Below are 20,770 nucleotides of genomic sequence, written 5' to 3' on the forward strand. Positions count from 1 at the left end.
CCGGGAGCGCGGCCCCGGCCCCGGCCCCCCCCCCCCGGCTTCCCCCCGGTCGCCCCCGGCCCCGCCGCGCGCGGGAGACGAGGCCACAGCGGCGGCTCCGAGCCCGGTCCTTTATTGGCAGCGAGGAGGGGCCGGCGCCGGGGGGGGGCTCACAGCGGGGCCGGTACCGGGCCGCAGCCCCCCGGAGCCCCCCGGCCGTCCCGCCCAGGCGGCGCTAGGAGATGAAGTGCGTCTGCGGGGTGAGCTGCTGCAGCCGGTGCTCGGCCGGGTTGGGCGCCGCCTCGTAGCTGCAGATGGTCACCTCGTGCCGGGCGGCCTGCGGGGACACGGCTGGGCGGAACGGCACCGAACGGCCCTGACACGGCCCCGAGAGCTGCCCCGCGCCCCCCCTCGCCCGCCCCCGGCCTTCCCCCCTCACCGTGCCGCCCACCTCCTCCTCAGCTGAGCCCAGCCTGAGCCGCGAGTCAAGGCTCTCCTCACAGCAGTAACCCAGCCCTGCTCAGCTTTGCCCTGCTCAGACCTACCTCTGTCCACTCTCCCTTGAGGCCTATATAAAATATCTTGGTTGTCTCTGCTCCAAAGTTCTTCGGGAAGTGGATGGAGAGATGGTTAACGCTGGAGAAACGGGCAACTCTGCAAGGAAAAACCCCCTGAAGACGGCTCTGCGTACAGGCTGCCGCCCCAGAGGCAGGGCACTGGCGCCGTCCTGCGTTACCGCCTCCTGGCCCCAGCTGGGCGCTGCACATCGCTCCTACCCCATCCGAGTCAGACCTGGGGGCAAACGAGTGAGGGGGCAGGAGGAGCAGCTTCCCTTGTCCCTGCGGTGAGCAGCCATCGCCCCGGCCAGCAATGAGCTGTCACTGGGGCCAGGACACCGGGGCAGTTCTGCTCCCCACAGAGCCTGGGCCGTGAGCAGCAGGCACCCCGTGCTCTGGGGAGGGTCTGTCACGGCTGGGGATCACAGCTCTCACGTGACAAGGGCAGGACAGAGCCAGGGGAGACAAGTTCTATGACAGGCAGCAGTGAGCTGCAAGGGAGGGAATTGCCCGCACTGATGCTCTGCTAAAGCCCAGCGGCACCTCGGCAGGCTGAAGGGGCTGAAAGGGGGCAGCTCCTCCGCTCAGGAAAGGCAACACCTGCACGCCCGATGCCGTACTTGGTGGGGTACTCCAGCTCGCCCGTGGGGTCCCGGTTCAGGCTGAACATCTGATCCGGTTCCCTGGCTGCATCATCGAAGGACATGTGAGGAATGTTCTTGAACCTGGGAAGAGAGGAAGGAAACCTGGGAAGTTATTAAGTGCACATCAACTAATTGGTTTCCTCCCCATTCATTAGCACTACCTGGATTCTTCTCAACAATAACACGCTGGACTTGCTTTGCCTACTACAGGAGAAATTACCAACGCCACCACAATGCATCATCATGTTCCAGAACACTCAACACCCTGAAGAGCTACCAAGCTAGAGAGCAAGGAACAAAGCTGAGGAGATGCAGATGTCAGCACACATGGGTACGTGAAGGAACCCAGGCTCTGGTACAAGGGAAAGCAGGGGAGCGGCCGCCCCAGTACAAGGCTGGGAACCGATTCCTGCTCCTCGGCTGGTAACAAGTTACAGCCGAGCGCAGCGCTGGCATTTGTGGTCGATACAAAGGAGTAAAACAGACCAACACCAGGACCAGGAGCCCCTTGTTCTCTTTCCATGTGCAAAACAAGCCCTGACGGCGCTTCACATCCATGTTTGTGGCACAGTGAGGGCAACGTTGACTTCATAATGGTGGCTTCCCCCCCCCCCCCAGCAAGCACTGCATACTCAATACTCTTCCGTGAGGGAAAAAAAGCAGCAGTGAGGAGCCCTCCCCTGCCCCTCCCCTGCAGGAGCTAACGCAGGCTGCACGGAGGAGCAGAGCAGGAGCGCTGGGCAGAGCCCCGCAGGCCTCCCCTGGGGGCAGGACATTCCCACGTCCCTCCCTCCTCCCGCAGCACGACCCGTCCCTTCCCCGGCCCGTTCCCCCTCCTGCAGCCCTTGAAGCCGGCGGCAGGCCGGGGCCGTCAGGGCACGCAGGCGGCGCTGTGACCGCCGAGCTCTAACCGAAATCGCCGCTCCGTTTCTCAAGCGACGCCCAGCGAGCAGCCGGGGTCGCCCCGTGCGGGTCCCGGCTTCCTTCTGCCGGGCCCGGCACAACCCTGCTGAGCCACCCGGGGCCGGGGGCTCCGTCGCAGCGCCCGCGGTACTCACAGCCTCATCTCCGCCGGGTGCGAGCCGTCGTCCTCGCCCATGACGATGACGCCCTTCAGCTTGACGCTGCCCGTGAACCTGCGGGGAGACGCACGGCGCTGCCCCCCCGCGCCCGCCCTGCCCCCCCCCGGCCCCGCAGCCGGGCCCGCACTCACGGCACGTTGAAGAGCAGCTCCGCGTCCTCGTCGCTCTCCACGAACTGCGGGGAGAGGAGCGGGGCGGGGGGGGGCTGGCACCGGGACACCGAGCACGGCTCAGCCCGGGGCCCCCCGCCCGGCCCGGCCCGGCCGCACCTTCCCGCGGTCGCCGCGCTCCTCCCAGGCGCGGAAGACGAGGGCTCCGCTGCCGTCGCGGCGCTCGTTGAGGCAGTGCAGGCGCTGCCGGTCGATCCGCAGGTGCAGCCCCCAGGCCGCGCCCCGCTCCCCGCCGCCCCCCGCCCCGCAGCAGCAGCAGCGCCCGGGGCCGTGCGCGGGACCCTGCGCCATGGCCACGCCCCGCCCACAGCGAGCCCCGCCCCGCCCACGAGCCCCGCCCACGAGCCCCGCCCACCGCAAGCCCCGCCCACAGCGAGCCCCGCCCCGCCCACGAGCCCCGCCCACCGCAAGCCCCGCCCCGCCCACGAGCCCCGCCCGCCGCCCCCTCCTCTTTGCATTCCCCGCCCACCCGCAAGCCCCGCCCCCCATTTCACGCCCCGCCCACCGCAAGCCCCGCCCCCTCCCCCTCCCCCTTCCGCGCCCCGCCCCCCCCGAAGCCCCGCGCCGGGCTCGGGGCCGCTCAGCTCCGGGCCCCGCGGCCCCCCCCCCCCCGGCCGGGCACCCAGGGGGGGTCCCAGCAGCCGCCGGGGGGGCCCAGGGGTGCCCGCGGTCCTGTGGCCCCCGCCGCGAGGAGGCGCAGGCGCGGCACGGGGGGCAGGGGGCGAGGCGCTGCCGGCTGTCCGCGGCCCCGCCGCCCCCGCACCGCAGCCCGGCGCTACGCGGGAAGCTGAACGCGGCCGGCCCGCGGCCCCGGCCCGGGAGCGCTGCTCCGGGACCGGCAGAGAAGGGCGGAGCGGGGCACAGCGGGGCGCTGGAACCGGGACACCGCGAACGGCCGCGGCAGGGGCTCCCCGCTCAGCACCCCGCAGGGGGGGCCCTCGGGAGCCGCCCCCGCCCGCCGCGACCCGCCCCTTCGGCACCCGGACGGCGAGGCCCTCGGGGAAGGAGCGCGGCTCGTGCCGGGGGAAGCCCTCCCTTTCCCGAGCCCTAACGGAGGCCGGCTCCCGCGGCGCACGGCCCGGGCCCGAGCGCCCCCGCCCCGCCTCGGGCTGAACGCCCGCCGGCTTCGCGTTTGCCCGCTTGGCTCCGGCCGCAGCGCGTCCTGAAGCCGCCCCTCGGTGAGGGCCGTGCCCCCTCGCCAGCCCCAGCGGCGGGGCCGCACCCCCCGTCCGTCCTTCCAGAGCTCCAGCTCCTCGGGCACCAAGTACAACCGACCGTCTGCACCTGCTGCCGCGAAGTCCGTGCGCAGTAGAAGCGGGACACGTTCCGTTATTCGCTTCCATCCAACCCCCGTCAAGCGGTTTTAGGTTCAAAGACTAAAACCCTCGCTTTTTCCAAAGAGTGGGCGGAGGAAAAGGTACAGGGACAGAAGAGGATTTAAGCACCAGCTTCCAAACTGAAAATAAATCCTTCCCAGTCCCACACAGAAAACAAGATAAATTTATTCCTTCTTTCCATTAAAAGAGGCAAACAATGCCTTCGTTAATATTTTAAAAACATTTTCAATTCCAGAGGCAGACAAAGTCCACTCCCTCAAAATTAAAAAAGTTAAAATGTTCATCGGTGCACAGTAAGATTTCTCCCCAAACCCTTCACGGTTTTATTCCCAGCAGCCAGCAGAAGACGACAGCAGCAGAGAAAGAGACCCCAGTGGCTCTTTGCACCCCTGCACAACAACGTGAGCGGCTGTACAAGATCTATAGTACCAGCAGAGAGAAGGTCGAGAGCTAAGAGTTTATTAAGATATACGATTAGAGAGCAAAGCCTCGGGACTTGATGCGCTTGCCAAAGGAGCGATGAGCAGAAGGGCCACCAGTGCCACCTGTCCCAGAGAGCCCAGGTGGGACCTCGGGCCCTGCAGGTACGAGGCCACGGGGAAAGGCTCCCCGGGCCAACCAGCGCCCACCCGGCCGGATTCCTGCCCGCTGGTCAGACAGGCTGGCCCTTGGACTGCAACGGGAGGGGGGAGACTACTGGGAGCAACATAAATAGTACCGGTGGGCTAGAGGGGCAGAGGATTAATTAAAACCTTTTCATAATTTATTAAGAGGTTAAATAGTAAATAGTCTCTGGATCTCCCACTCTCAGCAGGTGCCAAGACTTCACATTTTCTCATGTCTGGAGATTCTGTACACCCTTCTTTTGACAGAAGACAAGGCCAGAAACAGGATGTCAGGGAGAAGGGAAGCGGGCTTGACACAGAGGAAGGGACAAGAATAAAAGATAAAATACTGTGCTGTCATCTTGTGCAGATCGAAGCCTCTCCCAGCAGCTGCAGCCTCCGCAGAGTTCAAGGGACCTGGGCTGATCGGGTACCTGCTTCCCCTTCAGTGCCACTTCCCCACGAGAGGGAATTTCCCAGCTCTGCGCTGCAAACTTATCTCCGAGAGAATCTATTTTTGAAAGCTTTGATAGTCTTTGCCATCATGGGTGCAATTTCTGCAAAAGAGAAGAAAAAGAAAACGTTAAAGCGGAGGTCAGGCGAGGAAAGCAGCGAGCAGCAAAGCAGACGTGAGGCGCGCACAGGTGTGCGCTGACTGCAGCCCGTCTTGTTTTCGGGTCTCAGACACAGGAGGGCCCACGCTGCTTTCTGCCCTGCGGCAACAGATCTTGGCTTCAGCTCGCTGCTGCCTTCCCGGAGGAGCCGCACTACAGTTTCCTTACTACAAACAGCTGGGTGGATACAGAAAGCACGGGGGAAAATGCAGGCTCTTGGCCTCGCTGGTACCCTTAGGGACAGGCTGACACAGCCGTCAGCGGCAAGCAGGTCAATACGACAGACACACGGGAGCAACAGCTGCCTTAGGTGCTGCCAGGACTTCTGGAGAGCCCAAAAGCAAACCCGAGCCTCCACACCCTGACCCTGCACCTCCAGATGTTTTCCTACGCTTTTTCTAGTGAAAGTTTGAACGGACCGTACCACCCTGCTCCTCCTCATGGAGAGGCCCCCAACATCACCCCCCAGGCACAGTCTGCGTTTCTCTCGCAGCAGAAGATTCGTGCACGCCTAGGGAGGAGCTACAGGAGACCACGGATGTCCTGTGGCTGGTACTTACTCTTCACTGGTGGTTTCCTGGGGTCGTAGGAGGAGAAGGTGCTACCTGACGATGGGACAGAATGGGCACTGCTGGTGCTGGGCCCATCGTAGGACTGCTCCTCGCTCACACGAGCGTGGCTTTTGCCAGATGTGTAGAAGACTGGTTTTATTCTGAAACACGGAGACAGGACATACTTCAGCGGAGGTGTTCCTGTGATTTGACGCAGCCGCTCAGACATGAGCCACGCTGCTAACAGCAGCACGGCTGCTATCACGCAGAGCCAGCACCAACCAGGACCTCAACCCTTCCCAGCAAGAAAGAGGCTGTTACAGTCACAAGCTTCGCTGCAGAAGGATCTCCCAAATACACAATTTCCTTTCTTGCCAAGATGCAGGGGTTCAGGGGGAAGCTGGCAGGAGCCCAGAGGAGAAAAGGCCCCGAACAGTAAGTGCTACTGAGAAACACTCACTTGGTCTTCTCCGGCAGAAGGGCCCCTCCAGTTCCAAACTTCTCCTGTCGTCTCCGTACGTCCCGAGGTGGCTTCACTGCGGAGTTCACAAAGGCCATTTTGGCCACTCTACCTACAGGCGCCCAGAGGGAAACAGTGCTTAGATCCAGCCTGACATAAAGGAGGCTCTTCACTATTTGTCATTGCAGCAAGCTCCCAGCACCTTTCCCCAGCTCGTCCATCCCAAAGCTCAGGTGAGAGCCTCCTCCCTCAGCTCTGCACCTCTTGCAGTCACGCCGCCTGCTGTGACGAGTCAGGCTGAGGAGGCCAGTCGTTCTCATTTTGCCCACCAAAACAAGGAGGAACGCTTCCCCCACCCTGCGGTTCTCCAACCCCAGCATGAATTAGCAGCTCTAGAACAGGAGGTGCCTCTGAATTTGTCCTTGCTGTAAAACACTGCCCTGCCTAGCCTGCACTGACCACACCGTGGAGGAGCTCTAGAGCCTGCTAAGCCATCAAGGGCCGCCACATGGAGAACAAGAGTTAAACAACTCCTAAACTGGACTAGATTCAAAGCAGCCGCTCTGCAAGAGCTTCCCCACAAAAAGACTCCCCTAGGCAGCATTCCCAGACACCCGTCTGTTCCCCAGGCCGTTTAGCCCCACGCCACCTTTGGGCTTGTTGGCGTGAGCTGAGCCGATGTTCCGTGCTAACATGAGCAGCCGCTGCTCTCGTGCGTCGTGAAGCCGGAGGTACATCTCCCGCCAGGACTCAAATTCTTCTGGCTTCTCGTTCTTGAAGTCTCGGAGACAGTGATTGTGCCACAGCTGATCCGTATCCTCAATTAGAACCTGAAACAAACCCACAGGTAACCTGGGATCCTTCCTGACGCCTCCACCTCCCTGTCCCCTGGCACAGCCATCCCTTCCTCTCCCTCCGCATCAGCTGCCTCCAGCGCCGCTGGAACACCGCAGCAGGCGAGAGGGCTTGGGGCCAGCCCGCAGCAAGAGTTGGCAGATGGCAAATCTGGGAACTTGTGACTCGAGCAAGAGAATTCACACTTCTCACGGAGAATGTTGTTCTTTGCCATTCTGCTACTGCAGACGAGGACGGAACAGCACGTCCACGTGTCAGCATCCCTTCCCCAGGGCAAGGCACTCACATGATTGCATTCCTCGATGCGATACAGTTGCTCTGGGGTGCATCTCTCCAACACAGGCTCCAGCACTGAGAAAGGGACACCACCCACTTCATAGATTGCTAGAGAGAAGCAAGATGCACACAGTATTTATCCCGCTCCTTCCTTGCCAAGGAAAGGGCTTGATACCCTGAAACGCAGTAGAAAAACCAGCAATGCTGCATGCTACCACCCAGTACGAGGGGAGGGAGAAAGGAGCTGTAGGCGTGATACACACACGAGTCCCCGGGACTTCAGTGGGGAGAGAGGGCAGTGTGTGTGCAGGGCAGAGTGACGAACACAGAGCGGGAACGGTACTTACAGTCGATGTTGTTACTGAGGACTCTGATGCACTGCTCGTGCAAAGTCATCATCTTTGGGAGGTAGGCGGTTTTGGAGCCCGAATACACTTGCATCTTTGAATTCAACCGTCGACCTGTAAAGCCTGCCTCACTCTCTTCGACCGGCGAGGACACTGCTGTAAGAAGCAAGACTTGGAGTAAGGAAGGCACAGAGAAACAGGGATCCCACCCTGATGAACGGCACGCGAGACACAAGCCAGAGTCAGCCAGGAGCAGACTAATGGCCCAAACAAACCAAAGGACCAAGTCTTCTCTAGGAGACCTGCCGCCCATTTCAGGAAGAGCAAGTCCAAAGCCCCGCAAGGGCCAGCAAGCGATCTTCCTCGGAAATAAGGAAAAGCACACGGGAAGGAAATCACCAGCGTCTGAGAGGCATTCGGACAATGCCCTCATTAATGCCGTAACTCTGGTTAGCCCTGAGGTGGTCAGGACCAGACGACCTGTGAAGGCCCCTCTAACTGAAGTGTTCGACTCTATTCCAGCCCAGGCTCCGGGCATCAGGCAGGGCACTGGCCTCCAACAGGAAGAGCTGAGCCCAGCTGGTACCCACTCCCACTGCCTCCCGTGAGCAGTGCCTGCAGCCCGTTTCAAACCCGTCATCCTGCCCAACATACCTTTCCTTTTCGTCTGGGAGCAGGTAATGGACTCGATTGAGGGAAGAGGGCGGTAGTTGGCCTGGATCGGGGGCAGCGGGATGTCTGGCAACGTTGGCACCACATCTATGAGTATCTGGAAGGAGAGGATGTACATGCAGCTAAGCCGAGAATGTCAGACCTTGCCAGCGCACAACAGCACTGAGCTGCACTTCGTCTGGCATCCCAAGCGAGCCACGCAGCGCTGGTCAGCTGGCACCAGGGAACAGCCCGGGCAGGCTGCGCTTCTGCCACGTCGCCGTGACTGCCAGGGCCGTCCACACATCGAGCCAAAATTCAGGATCTGAATCACTCGGCACCCTCTGGTAAGAGCCGTCCACAACTTCAACCTGTTGAATTCAGCGCTAAAGGACTCCGACGAGAGCCCCGGCCAGATTAACGAGGCAAAGGTTAAAAAAAAAACCACAGAAGAGAAGGCTGGCAAAAACATCCTGACCCAAGCACTCACTCACCTGTCCAGTCTCTCTTCTTCCTCCTCCCCTCCTGCAAAAGATTCAGTAGTGGAGGAGGAGAGGGGAACCTCGCGCACTGGGGGAAAATCTAGAACGTCTGTATTAAATGCTTGTTCGAATGAACGGCAAAGGGGGATTTTAAAATGCTGCTAAGGTTAAAAAAAAAAACACTTTTGGAGGAGTGAAGTGTTTCAAAGTTGAGTAAAAAGGTTAAGTAGTAATGGTTTTACACTTTAACCCGTACTTATATACACAGCTTTGGCATCCACGAGGCAACGAACACACACAGAAACATTACTTATTTGTCAAGTTCTCACAAAAGGTCAGGCTTCTAGAACGAGCTGCATTGTAACATCAGTTCTCCCATTTCTTCAGACCAACAGATTTAGTTAACAAAACTGCAGCACTGATAAAGGTAACAAAAACTGACAATTTTAGAGACCGTAAGGACTTAGATTCGGGAACCCTGCTAGCACGCAGATGCGTTACACAATGGGCAGGACTCGAAGCTGACTCACAACCAAAGACATTCCCCATTTTAAACGAGCACTTCACATCCAACGTCTTTTCGTATATTCAGCTGAAGGTGGTCTCTTACTCTCCCCACCTTTGACTAAGCGAGGTTTTGGTTACTGCATTCCTTTCCTGCTCCCCTCCGTTCCCCGTTCCCGCACGTTTCCACCCGACAGCACAACGCGATGCCCACCAGGCTGCTCTGAGCACAGGGCGTGCGAGGCACAGCTCCGGCAGGAACCAGGAGTCACAGGCCCGGGCACCAGGGAGACACCGCAGGCACAGCCCGATGCACGACACAGCCCAGCGCCTCCGGGGGGAAAAAACAAGCCCCAGAAGGCAGAGGACCAAGGACAGCCGACCCCACCTCTTTCATTCACTTTTGGATCCTTCAAAGTCTTACCCTATTTGGTTTAGGAGGCTCTGGCTGTTTCTTCTCTGCCTTCTTCTCACTCGTCCGTTTGTGGCTTGGACTCTTCCGACTCGAGCTTGAGCTCTTGGTACTGGCTTTGGATCCATTCTGTTTGCTGTGCCCTTGGTCTTTCTCCCCAGCTGGCACGGAGGGTTTGGCCACTTTCTTTTTCTTTTTCTGGGGCTGGTCGTAACTGAGGTATGACTCAAAGGACATCGTCGGTTGTTCAAACTCATCCTCCACTTCCCCTTCCCCAAAACTTGAGGAAAAGCCCACAGATTTTTTGTCCACCTCAGAGGCTTTGTGCTTCCCCTCAGAAGTTTTTAAGCTCCCAGAAATCCCCTTCTCTTTAACCCTGTTTGAGGAGTCACTCTCAGCTTTCCGTTTCTCCCGCTCTCTGCTCGACGTCTCCAGGCCTGGCTTGGACTTTTCCAATTTGCTTTTGTCAGCGTCCCGATGTTTTCGCTTCTTCACGTGGTTGTCCGGAGACTCTTCCAAGTGCGGCTGCACGTGTAGCTTCTCCTTTCTGGAGGAGCTGCTTTCTCGGCTCTTCTCCTTCTTGGTGCCATCCGACATCCTCTGCTTCTCCTTGCTGCATCCTGCCACGGGGCTTTCTCGGAGGTGCTCTTTAAAAGAAGTCTTGTGCGACCTTTCTGGGCTGAAGGCAGAGGTCCTGTCCTCCACTCTGCCGTCAAGTCGCTGCTTCTCTTTGTGAGAAGCCTTGTGCTCTTTGTTCCGACTCACATTCCCTTTGTCGTGGAACTCACCAGGGTTCCTCTCTCGGCTTCCCCCAAGCTTCTCCTGAAAACCGTGGCCTTTACCAGCTTTCTGATGAAATACTGCAGGTTCTTCCTGCTCCTCGGAGGCGTAAGGGTCTGTGTACATGTCCTGAGGGCTCTCGCTTGGCTCAGGGGACACAGCTTGTCCATAGTCTGAGTACTCTTGATCTGAAGAGAGCGCTGGGGAAGATCTGCTCCATCCCTTATCCTCTTGGCTGCTATAGTCATAAGTCTCATGGGCCCTCTCAGGCCCAGAATACCTTTTGGACTTCTTTTCCCTGTGGTCTGGGCTATAGGACTGGCTGCAGGAAGGCTGGAAAGGCTCTGAATAGTCCTGGTCATGCTCCTCATCCTCTCTGGGGGAAGGTTCTCGTTGCTTTTTCCTTGAGCTGCTCCTCTCGTAGTCACGGTCTTCAGAATCAAGGTTATTTCTAAAGGGATGAGGAAACAAATGAGTTAGACGAAGCTCTCAGTGTGAAAGAAAAGAGCTACACCCCACAGACAGCATGGGTGGGAATCTCTTACAGAGGACTAAACTTGCGTTTGGTACTTTTGTGGCAGGAATATTACTAATTGTCCCTGTCACGGCAGCGCTCAGGGATTTAGGAACTACACGTCTGGTGCAGGAGTTGATGAAGCACTTTTATTAGGACTAGAGGCAAGCAGAGACAAACGTGTACGAGACCTCTCAGCACCCGCACAGCCCTGGCTGTACGGCGCACACAGAGACCACGGCCTCCAGTCCACCAGTTAAAGCCTGCAGGGATACCGGAGCCATCGGAGTCACCGTGACTAACTGGATCTTTATCACCCACACTTAAATGATCTCACTGCTGGATTCAGCACAGCTTTGTTACCGCGACGTGGCTGCTAGCCTCAGCTTTCAGTTTCCACGGGATTTGGGCACACAGAAGCCTTCTTTCAAAGCGAGCCGCTGCCTTGACTCGGGCCCGGAACTCCCCCTCCTTGGCATCACACAACGGGAAGCGAGCTGACGGCACCTCCTGCTCTGGTAAGGCCCTTTCTTGGCATCCGCCGTTAATCTCTCCATCAAACTGCAGTTACGTGAGATTTGGCCCCTGCCTTGACTCTGAACTGCAGCCGTCAGCAACCCAGCGCCCTGTGGCTGGCGCAGGCAGGAAGTTTACTCCAAACCAAGGCAAAAGTGCCACGCAGAGTTAGCACACTTGCACTACAAGTTTTTCCAGAGCCTTCTCTTCTTTCCATGGTCAGAGTAATTTATAACCTCCACTGCGAAGACTTAACGAAGCTTACCCATCGAGAACAACCGAGCGGGCTCACCTACCTGTCTGCCTCCTGGGAGACCGGCACCAGCTTCTTCCACCTGGCCACGAGGTTCTTTGCGAAGTCTCCTACCAGCTCGTGTTTCCGCAAGCCGTTCACTGTCTTCCCCACGCCTGTCTCCTTCAGGAGAGAGTCAAGACACAAATTCGTCTTGGCAAAATCCATTCTCAGCTCTGCTGAGCTTCCTACCAAGCGCTACCTGTCGCTGTGAGGCAGAAACGAGCTTCCCTGACCTAACAGCACAGGTACCACACCCGACACATTACGGCTTCAGCAGACATTGTATAGTTTGCTAGAGTTCTGTAAAGAAAACAAATCTGCCTTAATCAAATGTTAATTATTTAGTTTAATAAGCTAAGTTCCCATTTCCCATAACTATTTGAAGACATTAATACTTCCAGGGGTTAGCAGCTCCTATTGGTGACTGGGGTGGCATGGATTTAGGAACTGACCCCATACCCTGATCGAGCGCGAAGCTTTTGGAAGAACTGAGGACAAAGCCCTGCCCTCCATGGCTGCCCACTTGCTTTGTGCCTGGAATTTCTAGAACCTGATCAGAAGCAGGTCTGTGACACCGCTTTGTAGCAGGCGGCTTAGGCAGCACGTCCTGCTCCAGGGAAAGCAGCATTTCTCCGGCACGCGGTTACTGGCACTCGACAGACACGATGAAAGCGCGAGAGATTTCACAGCTCTTACCACGAGAATGTCAACTGTGATGGGCAACTCCGAGAGCCTCTTCAGACTTTTCAGCAGCTGCAGAGACAAGAAGGAGAGCGTTCAGGCTTGTCACACTGAACCACACACTGTGATTAGAAAGGAATAGAACCCCGCGCTGCATGGGAGCTCGTCAGAAAGACCCAAGCAGCAGACAGCTGGTACCTTGCTCCAGACCAAGCCCCCAGGAAGCTGAACACTATGGCCGACCGTAAAGAAATTGTCTCTTCACCTGTGAGAGCCTCTGAGAGCCCTAAAACACACTCAGATACGAACCCTTTCTATACAGAGGACGGCATCCTAACTGTGGCTCACAGCATCGGGAGCAGAGGCACCACACAACGTCACCCTCAGAACGGTGCCGAGAATCACGTCCCTTGACAAAGGCAGGGGGAAAGTGGAACAGGTGAGACGCCCTCCTGAAGCTGTGCAAACTAGGCAAGGTTTCCAGATGCTCTTGAAGACCTCAGGAACCCCCAGCTCCTCTGCAGACGCTCCCCGGGCCGGTGCTGCTGGCAGCCCCTCTGCTCTCAGCTGCTCTGTCTGGAGGCAGCCGATCCCTTCCAGCCCCCCTCTTTTCCCTTCCCCGAGCCCCGGTGCCGAACGCCAGCTCCCCTTCAGGAGGCCCTGCCTGCCCACACGCTGCTCCGCACGCCGGGCACGCTGCCGCTGCCTCTGCCCCCGGCGGCTCGAGGCGTCGCCTCACCGAGACACCCGCAGACTGTTTGGTCACGGGGCACGACGGCGCGCACCCAGCAGCACCGCGCTGCCCCTCGCTGCCCCCCGCGTTATTCCCCACACGGCTGCAGCCACGGCCCAGCCCCGTCAGCACTCCCGGCCCTGCAGCACCCACACAGCCGGGCTTTGTTCCGCGCCGTACAGAGGGCCGCCCCAGCCAGAGCTCCTCTCTAACGCGCCGCGCTCACGCTCATACCAGCGCCGTCAGCCTGACAATTCCCGTCACCCACGCGTAGAGCACGCAGGGATCAAAGAAATTGGGGTTTTCTTCCTTTGGAAGGAAATAAGTGTGTTTTACGAATCCCTCCCGGCACCAGCGCAGGGACGTGGACGTGCACACGAAGCACTTGCTGGAAGGCAAGGGGCATGAAGGGAGAGGAGGGATGGACGGAGCTCGTACTAGCCAGAAGGGAGCAAACCGGGTGTGTTAAAGCACCAGCTCCTCTGCAGGCCGGTTACCTTCCTGGAGAGGCTGCTCACAGACATCCCACCACGAGAGCACGTGCCAAGGGAGAACTCCCGTTACCCTCAGTGCCATCCCAACCGTTTCCTAGCTACGCCTCACCAGAACGCCTCAAACCGCATTTTTTGGTCTTTGGTTATTTGTTGTCTTCGGGGCCGAACTCCAAAAAGAAAAGCGCTGTTCTCAGCTGGGCTGATCTCAGGGCTTCGTACAGCCCGGGGAAATCGTCGTGGTTTGAGGCCAGGGGACCCGCGCGTCTGACCCAGAACACTTCCATCGGGAACTGGCTTATTCCACGTCTCTGCAGGCAGTGGCTGGAAACATCCGCACGCCTCCAAGCAGGAGATGGCTTCCTGAGGGGCCAGCGCACACACGCCGCTGCCTACGTGTCACTGCTGAGCCCTTACACCTGCGCGTTCACCAGAAGCGTTAACACAGCTCGGAGCCCAGCAGAACTCTCAGCCAGGTCGTAAACCTCGAAGTGCCGCCGCCAGGAAACACGGCGCTTTGTTACCTGCGCCGCCGGTAGGGCGCTTATCTAACAGCCGAGATACCCGAACTGCACTCGCTGACACCGTCCAGCGGGAACCCAGCCCGGCAGCACCAGGTAGGAACATTTCTGGGAGCTGCGCTCACCCAGCACAGGAAAGCCCCGCTTTGCTCGCGAGCTGCGGACCTCAGGGGCACGCGCACGAGGCCCTCAAAGCGGGACGGCTCCGAGCAGTGCGGATGGAGGAGCGCTGACCTGCCTGCCCCACGGGGACAGCCTGGCACAGCACACGGTGCCTGCGGCTGAAGTCAGGCCAAACCTGGTAGCTCGTCTCGGGAATAACGGATCCTACAGGTGGGAGGCAAAACACGGCTCGTAGCTTACCAACACCAGATCAGACACACACAGGGAGGCTCTTCTAAACCACCCCAGCGCAGGGCAAAGTTTCAGTCCATGAGCTAGAAGACCGAAGCCATAAAACCTCAGTTAATTCCAGCCCCGATAAAGTTTTAAGGTAGGCAGATTGTTTTCTTTTTCTACTAGGAGCTCGGCAGACCGTTACAACTCTGACAACACACGCTGATAGCAAATCAGCGCGGCGCAGCCTGGTCCCATCCTCCCCATCACGGCGCTCTCCTGTTCGTGCTGCCTCTCTCTCTCTCCCCCCAGAAGAGCAGTCCTGCTGCAGAGTTTGTACCTCTGCTGCTGGGGGGAAAAACCACCACCAAAAATAAAAACAAAACCCAAGAAGACCATTTCCAAACCATCACAACAGGGCCCGGTTTCATTTTCGCAGTTCCGTACAAAAATTTTCACCTAAAAATAACGCTCAGCACCTTCCAGGCAGCCAACACAGAGCTCCACACAACGCCGGGCAAGCGTCGTTCTCTCACGGCGCTGCTGGAGCGTTTCGGAAGGACAGGCCGGGGAGGCCGGGCTGCCACCGGTGCCCTAACGCGGGGGCAGCGCCCCGAGGAGCTGCGGGTTTGTCCCGCCGGCCCAGGAGAGCGGCGCCTGCTGCAGAGGGCGAAGGGACCTCACGGCGGGGAAGCAGAAAGCCGCTGCGCGACAGGGGAGCCTGCCCGTCCGACACGGGCTGGGAACGCCACCGCTTCCAGGGCCGTCGTTGAAAAGTATCGGCCGTAAGACAGGAGAGCTCCCGGGCCCTTCCTCCCGGGGAAGGAGAAGGCTCGGGACCGGGACCGCCACCACAGCCGGCCACAGCGGGCTGGCGCTGAGCCCCGGCCCCCGCAGAGCTGCCGGGGGGCAGCGGAGGAAGGGACAGCGACCGGCACGGGGTGACCGGGGGGCGGCCAGCCCGGCCCCACGGCTCACAGGGCCCGAGGGGCGGCCGCAGCGCGCCGGGACCGGGAGCGAGACCCCGGGAGGGGCCCCCCGGCGCCCCCCGCTCCGTTCCGGGCCGCGGGGCCCCGGCAGCTCCGCCCGCTCCGCCCGGGCGGGGGGCGCGGGGCCGGCCGGGACCTCGGGGACACGGCGCTGCCCCCCCGCCGGGGCTCGGCCCCGCTCCGGGAGGGGGCTGCGGGCCCGGGCCGCCCCCACACGCGGCCCCCGACCCCGACCCGCCCCGGCCCGGCCGGGGCTCGGCCCCGCCGCCCGCCGCCGGCCCCCCCGGGGCAGCGCCCGCCGCCCCCGCCAGCCCCGCCCCACCCCGCCGCCGCCGCCGTCGCCGTCACCTTCTTGGGCTCGGAGCTGCCCGCGAGCCGCGACTGCAGCCGGCCCACGACTTCCAGCACCGACTCCGCCATTTTTACTGCTGGACGGGCCGCGGCGGCGGAAGCGGCTTCACCGCCCGCTCGCCACACGGCGCTTCCCGGCCGCCGCCGCCATCTTGGGTGCGGGCGGGAAGCGGAAGTCGCGCGGCGCTGCCCTGCCGGCGGCGGCCATGGCGGGTGAGGGCAGCGCCGGGCCGGCGCCATCTTGGGGCCTGGCGCGGCGCCGCTGCCGGCGCCATGTTGAGAGCTGGCAGGCGGCCGGGGCGGGCCCGGCCCCGCCTCCCCCGGAACGCCGCGGGGCGGGGGCACGGGGCCGGAGCACGGGGCCGGGACGGGCGGTGTTGGGGGGGGGCGGTGCCGGCTGCGCTGCCCCGCGAGGCTCAGAACCGCTGGCCCGGGGAGCTGCGGGATCCGGGGCAGCCGCTCCGTGAACGCGCTCCGAACGGGGGCAGCCTGGGGGGCAGGAGGGAGGGGGCAGGTGCCCGGCACGGCACAGCCCGGCCGCAGCCGCCGCCCCAGCCCCCACCTCACGAGGCCGAGCCTCACGGAGCGGCAGGCAGCCGCGCGGCCCCCCGGGCGCTCCTGCGGCCCCGCACCTTCTCCTAAAAACGCGGCTCTTGGCTTAGTTTCCGAGTCACTCACGGCGCAGGCCCCACACCACAGCGACGGTGCAGGCGCCCGCGGCTTTTCTCCCGCCCCCCCCGGCTTCCGTGCGGCGCCGGGAGGGAGCGGGGGCTGCGGGCAGCTCTGTTCTCCCTGCTCCCTCCGCCCAGCCCGGCGCCGCCCCGCCTCAGCACCCCATCCTCTTCCCTGCGAGCGACTTTTACCAAGTTCTCTTCCTTCTCCGCGGTTTTGTCGAAGTCCCTAAACGCCTGGAAGAACACACAGCCCCCCCCTTCCTCTTTGCCCAGCGCTAAATAGGAGCGGATTACTCAGTTCCAGGAAACCCGATCTTTATGGCCAAGCATAACAAACAGTGCCCAGACACGAGACAGCAGCAACAGCTATTTCTGGCCCGCAGCAGATTTGTTACCCCATGCATTGGAGGAGCTGAGGTCACCGCCGAGGTTCAGACCAGAGTTTCAAACTGGGATTTGGGAACATTCAAAAACTGGATGTATTTTTTTGTTGTTGGTTTTCCCCCCTTTTACCTTTCTAGGAAGATTTCTCTGTATTGCTCGTGCTCTTGGGCAGCACAGAAGCAGAGACTACATCCAGTGTAAGCCCGACGATCACTCCTTGGGAACTCCCTTCAAGCACACGGCATCGCAGTCCCTGTCTTCCTGCTGCCTTTTCAGTGCAAGTCCCAGCAGCTTCCCAGGTCAGGAAGAGCCCCACAAAGCGCACAACAGAAGTTTGGGAGTTATAAAACTTTATTTGCTTTTTGGTAACAGGAGCTGTTCATTTGCCAGGAAGGATGATGCCATCGTACTGTGAGAAAAGGAGAAAGAGCCAAGTGAGCCAGGTAGAGGTACGGCACCCCGGGGAAAAAACTGCGTCACCACCCTCATCCCAAGCCAGCCACGACATTCAACACCAGTTCTCCCCGCTGAGCTTACTGCCACATTGTCAATCTCCCAGGGGGTCTTTGTTCACAACAGCACTGAACTGCACTCACCGGGCCAGCCAAACAAGAAGCCCCACCCTTCAGAGGCGGATCTGACCAGAATTAACTCATCCCTTCTACAGCTCCTAGCTGGCCCCTGAAGGCCAACTCTGGCAGCTCGCAGAACCAAGCGTGAGGAGGGGAAAAAAAAAGCCGCTCAGCAGGAGCAGGCTGGGGTTCCCCCTCTGCAGGGCAGGACCAGTGTAGGTCGGAGCAGAGTGGCTGATAAAGAGCAACCAGACAGGCTGCTCACCCTTTCCACCTCTTAAAAAAAAAAAAAAAAAAACCACCAGAGGCCCATTTCCACGAATCTCAACCTTTTGGCATCTCCCACTCATGATCCTGCCTGCATCAGGGAGAGCTACGGGCAGCCAAACCCACGCACGGGTTTTGTTTGGATTGCTCCATCCACCAAGCCTGGCGGCTGAGCTCGGAGTGTGCTGCGTAAGCACGCCGAACCCTGCCTCGTCACCGCTGAGGCGGGCACAGTCACACCGCCGGTAACCGCAGGGCAGCTGTACACCAGAGCCGACCCTTACCGCCAGCCCGCGTGAGCAGCTGCCCCAGTTACCACACCGAGAAGGGGCACCAACAGCGCTCGTGCCCGAATGGAGCTCCTACTGCGCCGGGGAAATCCACACCGGTGCATTAAGCAGCGATCAACGTCTCCCCCTGCCCAGCGACTTGTTCCACTCCTCCCACAGGGAAGGTCAAACCAGCGACGCATTTTGCTGACACTTGCTCGGGATCTCCTGGGACGACAGCCACGAGGCTGGGCCTTACCTTCTGCTGAAACCAGCGCATGGCTTCTTCCTTCCCGATTCTGTGCTTGGCCCCGATGTTGCCGGTTCTGCGCTTCTTGTCAGCGATGCTGAAACCAGGCCTGCCCAGCACCTGCCAGGAGAGACCAGCAGCACTGTTTCATTCCGGCATTTACTCACTTCGTTAAAACAAGCACATTTCTAGGAAGGAAGTCCAGAACTTCCAAACCAGCGACATCATGCCCTCTGAGTCACGTTCAGGACTTCAAGAATTATCTTCACCAGCCTCGATGTGAGCTGAAATCTACCTAACTCGGAGCAGGCAGCTGAACCGATGGGACAGCTCCTGGGCTGGACAACTCTGCACACCCAGCCTCAGAGAAACCAACGTGAGCGTGGCAGATGCGGTGCTCCCTACCCAGAGGCCTCAGCTCTCGCCAAAAGGCACACTGGAAGCAGTGCTAACGCGCGCACAACAGCTCCCCTCTGTTCTGCAGTGCTGCGGGGCAGAGCAGGAGAGCTAAACGTGCCCGCCACCACCTCGTGAACTGGGGAGCCGGAGCTCGCCAGCAGCGCAGGAACGCAGCCCGTCCTTCAGCCTCCGTTCCCGCAGTCCCCCACACTGCTGCTTTTTCCCTCCTAACTTCCTAGCAGTTTTTCCTCCGTGTTATCACAGGAATACCAGTGACAGCAAAAGTATTTCTCTCTGAAGACACTTTCTGAGACACCACGTATCAGGGGGCTTACGGCAGCCCCGTGAGCCCCTTTAGGCATGGATTTTGTTGACATCTTTCCATCTTCCAGCAGCGTTAACAAGAGCCAGCTTTCAGCCTAGGTTCCTTCGACAGCTTTCACACAAACCCAGTGAATACAACGAAGTGGGGGAATACGCACCACGTAGAAGTCCAAGCCGTAGATACCAATACTGGGATCATATTTGATCCCCAAATCGATGTGCTCCTGTATTCCAAAGCCAAAATTCCCAGTGTCTGAGAAGTTGTTTTTTCTCAACTCATATTCTCGCACCTGAAACACGAGTTATCAGTCAGCGTTTCGTTATCGACTGCAGACACAAGTCCTGCACGTTCTAACTGCTACCAGACCCACAACTTGCCTACATGCTGTTAAGCCTTGAGCCCCCAAATTTTTATCCCACAGCCTGCTCAGGAAGCACAGCAGCAAATAACAGAATCTCCAAAAATAACAGCAACTGCGCCAACTAGCTCTTAAATAAGGAAGGGACAACAGCCAAGTAGAGAAACAGTGCAAAGGCAGCAGCCTGGGTATCAGAGATGCCACCCCAACCCTTAAATCCATGACTGACCCATAACTAGATCAGCTACAGCATTTCAAAGCCTCTTTTCAGCTGATAACAGTTTAAGTTTTGTTCTTTCACAAGTCAAAGACCCGGACCAAGTCTCACCTTTAACCCCTTCTCCAAAATCTCCTCTGCTTTGGCCCCGCGAACCGTGCAATGAACGGCAATCTTCTCGTTTCTCCTGATGCCAAAGGATCTCACGGTGTATCGTGCTGCGGGCAGCAATAACGACACTTAGAGGCTACTCAGAGAACGTCCACCTGGGGACTCAGGGCTTGCTTACAGAGACCTGGGAAATTGCTTAGAAGTAAGAAGAACCGCGACGACGGCACATTCTCTGTGACGAGAGCAGGGCTGCAGCCACACCTGGCCTGACAGAAGCAGCCACCAGCTCCACAGGCCCCCGACTCGCCCCAGCAGGCCTCGGAGCGCCGAGGGGCAGCGCTGCCCTCGCCGGCTCTGCCCTGGGGGGCCGCAGCATCACCTCCCCGCCAGGGCGGCACCCCCGGGCCCCGCAGCGCTCACCCTTGGAGAAGACGGGGGTCTGCCCCGTGAGCTGCTCCAGCACCTTGGCGGCGCGGGTGAGGCGGTCGCCGCTCTCCCCGACGCAGATGTTGAGGCACAGCTTGCGGATGCGCAGCTCGCGCATGGGGTTCTCCTTCTCACCCTGGTCTTGCTGCGGAGAAACGGCGCGGGGCTGAGGCCGGGCACCGGCGGACGGCCCGAGGCTCGCCCCGCGCCCCGGCACGGCTCGGCCGGCCGCTCACCGACACCGACGCCGCCCCCGGCGCCGCGGCCTAGCCACGGCGGCCGGCCCCGCAGGGCGCCCCGCCGGCCCTTCCCTCCCCGCTCCCTCCCCCCGGCCCCCTCCGCTCCCTCCCGCGCGGGCGGCGGCGCGGACGGGCCCCGCCGAGGGCGGATGGCGGCGGATGAAAGCTGCCGGCCCGGCCTGGCCCGCGGCGGCCGCTACTCACCGCCATGGCGGAGGCGGGGAAGAGGCGGGCCCCGCCCCGCCGCGGGGCCTTATGGGGCGGCAGCGCCCCCTGGCGGCCGGAGGCCGGCCCTGCCCCGCCCCCCGGGCACGTTGCCTGGCAACCGCGCGCCCCCGCGGCCATTTCGTGAGGCGGCGGCGCGGGGACGCGCCCCCCCCCCCGGGGGGGGCCCGAGGGTCCCGCAGGGTCCCAGCGGGGTCCCGCAGGGTTCTGAGGGCGCTTTGTGCCCCCCCCCCCCCCCCCCCCCCAGCAGCCCCCTGCCCCGCGGGGCTGCCAGCTCGTCAGGACCGGGCACCGGGCACTGCCCCCGCCGCCCCCCAACAG

At 60.5% G+C, this 20,770-nt stretch overlaps 3 protein-coding genes across 4 annotated transcripts; all 3 read right to left on the reverse strand.

The window, feature by feature from the left end:
• Window positions 1-96: 96 nt before the first annotated feature.
• Window positions 97-2,748, reverse strand: PITHD1 (PITH domain containing 1). Its single transcript, XM_035562247.2, has 6 exons — window positions 2,532-2,748; window positions 2,394-2,437; window positions 2,239-2,316; window positions 1,157-1,261; window positions 525-633; window positions 97-316 (listed from the first exon to the last, which is right to left on the reverse strand). The coding sequence occupies exons 1-6, from the start codon at window positions 2,721-2,723 to the stop codon at window positions 215-217; spliced, it is 630 nt and encodes a 209-aa protein (XP_035418140.1). The 5' UTR covers window positions 2,724-2,748; the 3' UTR covers window positions 97-214.
• A 1,466-nt stretch (window positions 2,749-4,214) lies between these two features.
• ELOA (elongin A) lies at window positions 4,215-16,023 on the reverse strand. Of its 2 annotated transcripts, none has more exons than XM_035562245.2 (11): window positions 15,731-16,023; window positions 12,328-12,384; window positions 11,633-11,751; window positions 9,539-10,757; window positions 8,132-8,246; window positions 7,478-7,633; window positions 7,141-7,238; window positions 6,649-6,829; window positions 6,000-6,111; window positions 5,549-5,700; window positions 4,215-4,931 (listed from the first exon to the last, which is right to left on the reverse strand). In XM_035562245.2, exons 1-11 carry the CDS (start codon window positions 15,971-15,973, stop codon window positions 4,870-4,872), a joined length of 2,514 nt encoding a protein of 837 aa, XP_035418138.1. In that variant the 5' UTR covers window positions 15,974-16,023; the 3' UTR covers window positions 4,215-4,869. The 2 variants fall into 2 exon arrangements, with proteins under 2 accessions (XP_035418138.1, XP_035418139.1); XM_035562246.2 differs by having other exon boundaries at window positions 7,478-7,630; window positions 15,731-15,910.
• A 1,101-nt stretch (window positions 16,024-17,124) lies between these two features.
• Window positions 17,125-20,537, reverse strand: RPL11 (ribosomal protein L11). Its single transcript, XM_035561964.2, has 6 exons — window positions 20,429-20,537; window positions 19,980-20,130; window positions 19,560-19,666; window positions 19,031-19,162; window positions 18,159-18,269; window positions 17,125-17,200 (listed from the first exon to the last, which is right to left on the reverse strand). The coding sequence occupies exons 1-6, from the start codon at window positions 20,432-20,434 to the stop codon at window positions 17,171-17,173; spliced, it is 537 nt and encodes a 178-aa protein (XP_035417857.1). The 5' UTR covers window positions 20,435-20,537; the 3' UTR covers window positions 17,125-17,170.
• Window positions 20,538-20,770: the final 233 nt, after the last annotated feature.

This window comes from Cygnus atratus, chromosome 23, assembly GCF_013377495.2.
Source record: "Cygnus atratus isolate AKBS03 ecotype Queensland, Australia chromosome 23, CAtr_DNAZoo_HiC_assembly, whole genome shotgun sequence".
Lineage (NCBI taxonomy): Eukaryota > Metazoa > Chordata > Aves > Anseriformes > Anatidae > Cygnus > Cygnus atratus.

What these genes read in the sequence shown, in the direction of transcription:
- PITHD1 (XM_035562247.2), bottom strand. Translation starts at nt 2,723, where the DNA reads ATGGCGCAGGGTCCCGCGCACGGCCCCGGGCGCTGCTGCTGCTGCGGG. An exon ending in GAGCTGCTCTTCAACGTGCC is followed by an intron (nt 2,317 to 2,393) that starts GTGAGTGCGGGC and finishes GTCTCCCCGCAG; the next exon opens with GTTCACGGGCAGCGTCAAGC. An exon ending in GAGCTGGAGTACCCCACCAA is followed by an intron (nt 634 to 1,156) that starts GTACGGCATCGG and finishes TTTTCCTTGCAG; the next exon opens with AGTTGCCCGTTTCTCCAGCG.
- ELOA (XM_035562245.2), bottom strand. Translation starts at nt 15,973, where the DNA reads ATGGCGCCGGCCCGGCGCTGCCCTCACCCGCCATGGCCGCCGCCGGCA. An exon ending in GCAGCTCCGAGCCCAAGAAG is followed by an intron (nt 12,385 to 15,730) that starts GTGACGGCGACG and finishes TTGTCTCTGCAG; the next exon opens with CTGCTGAAAAGTCTGAAGAG. An exon ending in CAGGAAACCACCAGTGAAGA is followed by an intron (nt 4,932 to 5,548) that starts GTAAGTACCAGC and finishes TCTCTTTTGCAG; the next exon opens with AAATTGCACCCATGATGGCA.
- RPL11 (XM_035561964.2), bottom strand. An exon ending in GACCCCCGTCTTCTCCAAGG is followed by an intron (nt 19,667 to 19,979) that starts GTGAGCGCTGCG and finishes TGCTGCCCGCAG; the next exon opens with CACGATACACCGTGAGATCC. An exon ending in TTTTGGAGAAGGGGTTAAAG is followed by an intron (nt 19,163 to 19,559) that starts GTGAGACTTGGT and finishes CTCGTGTTTCAG; the next exon opens with GTGCGAGAATATGAGTTGAG.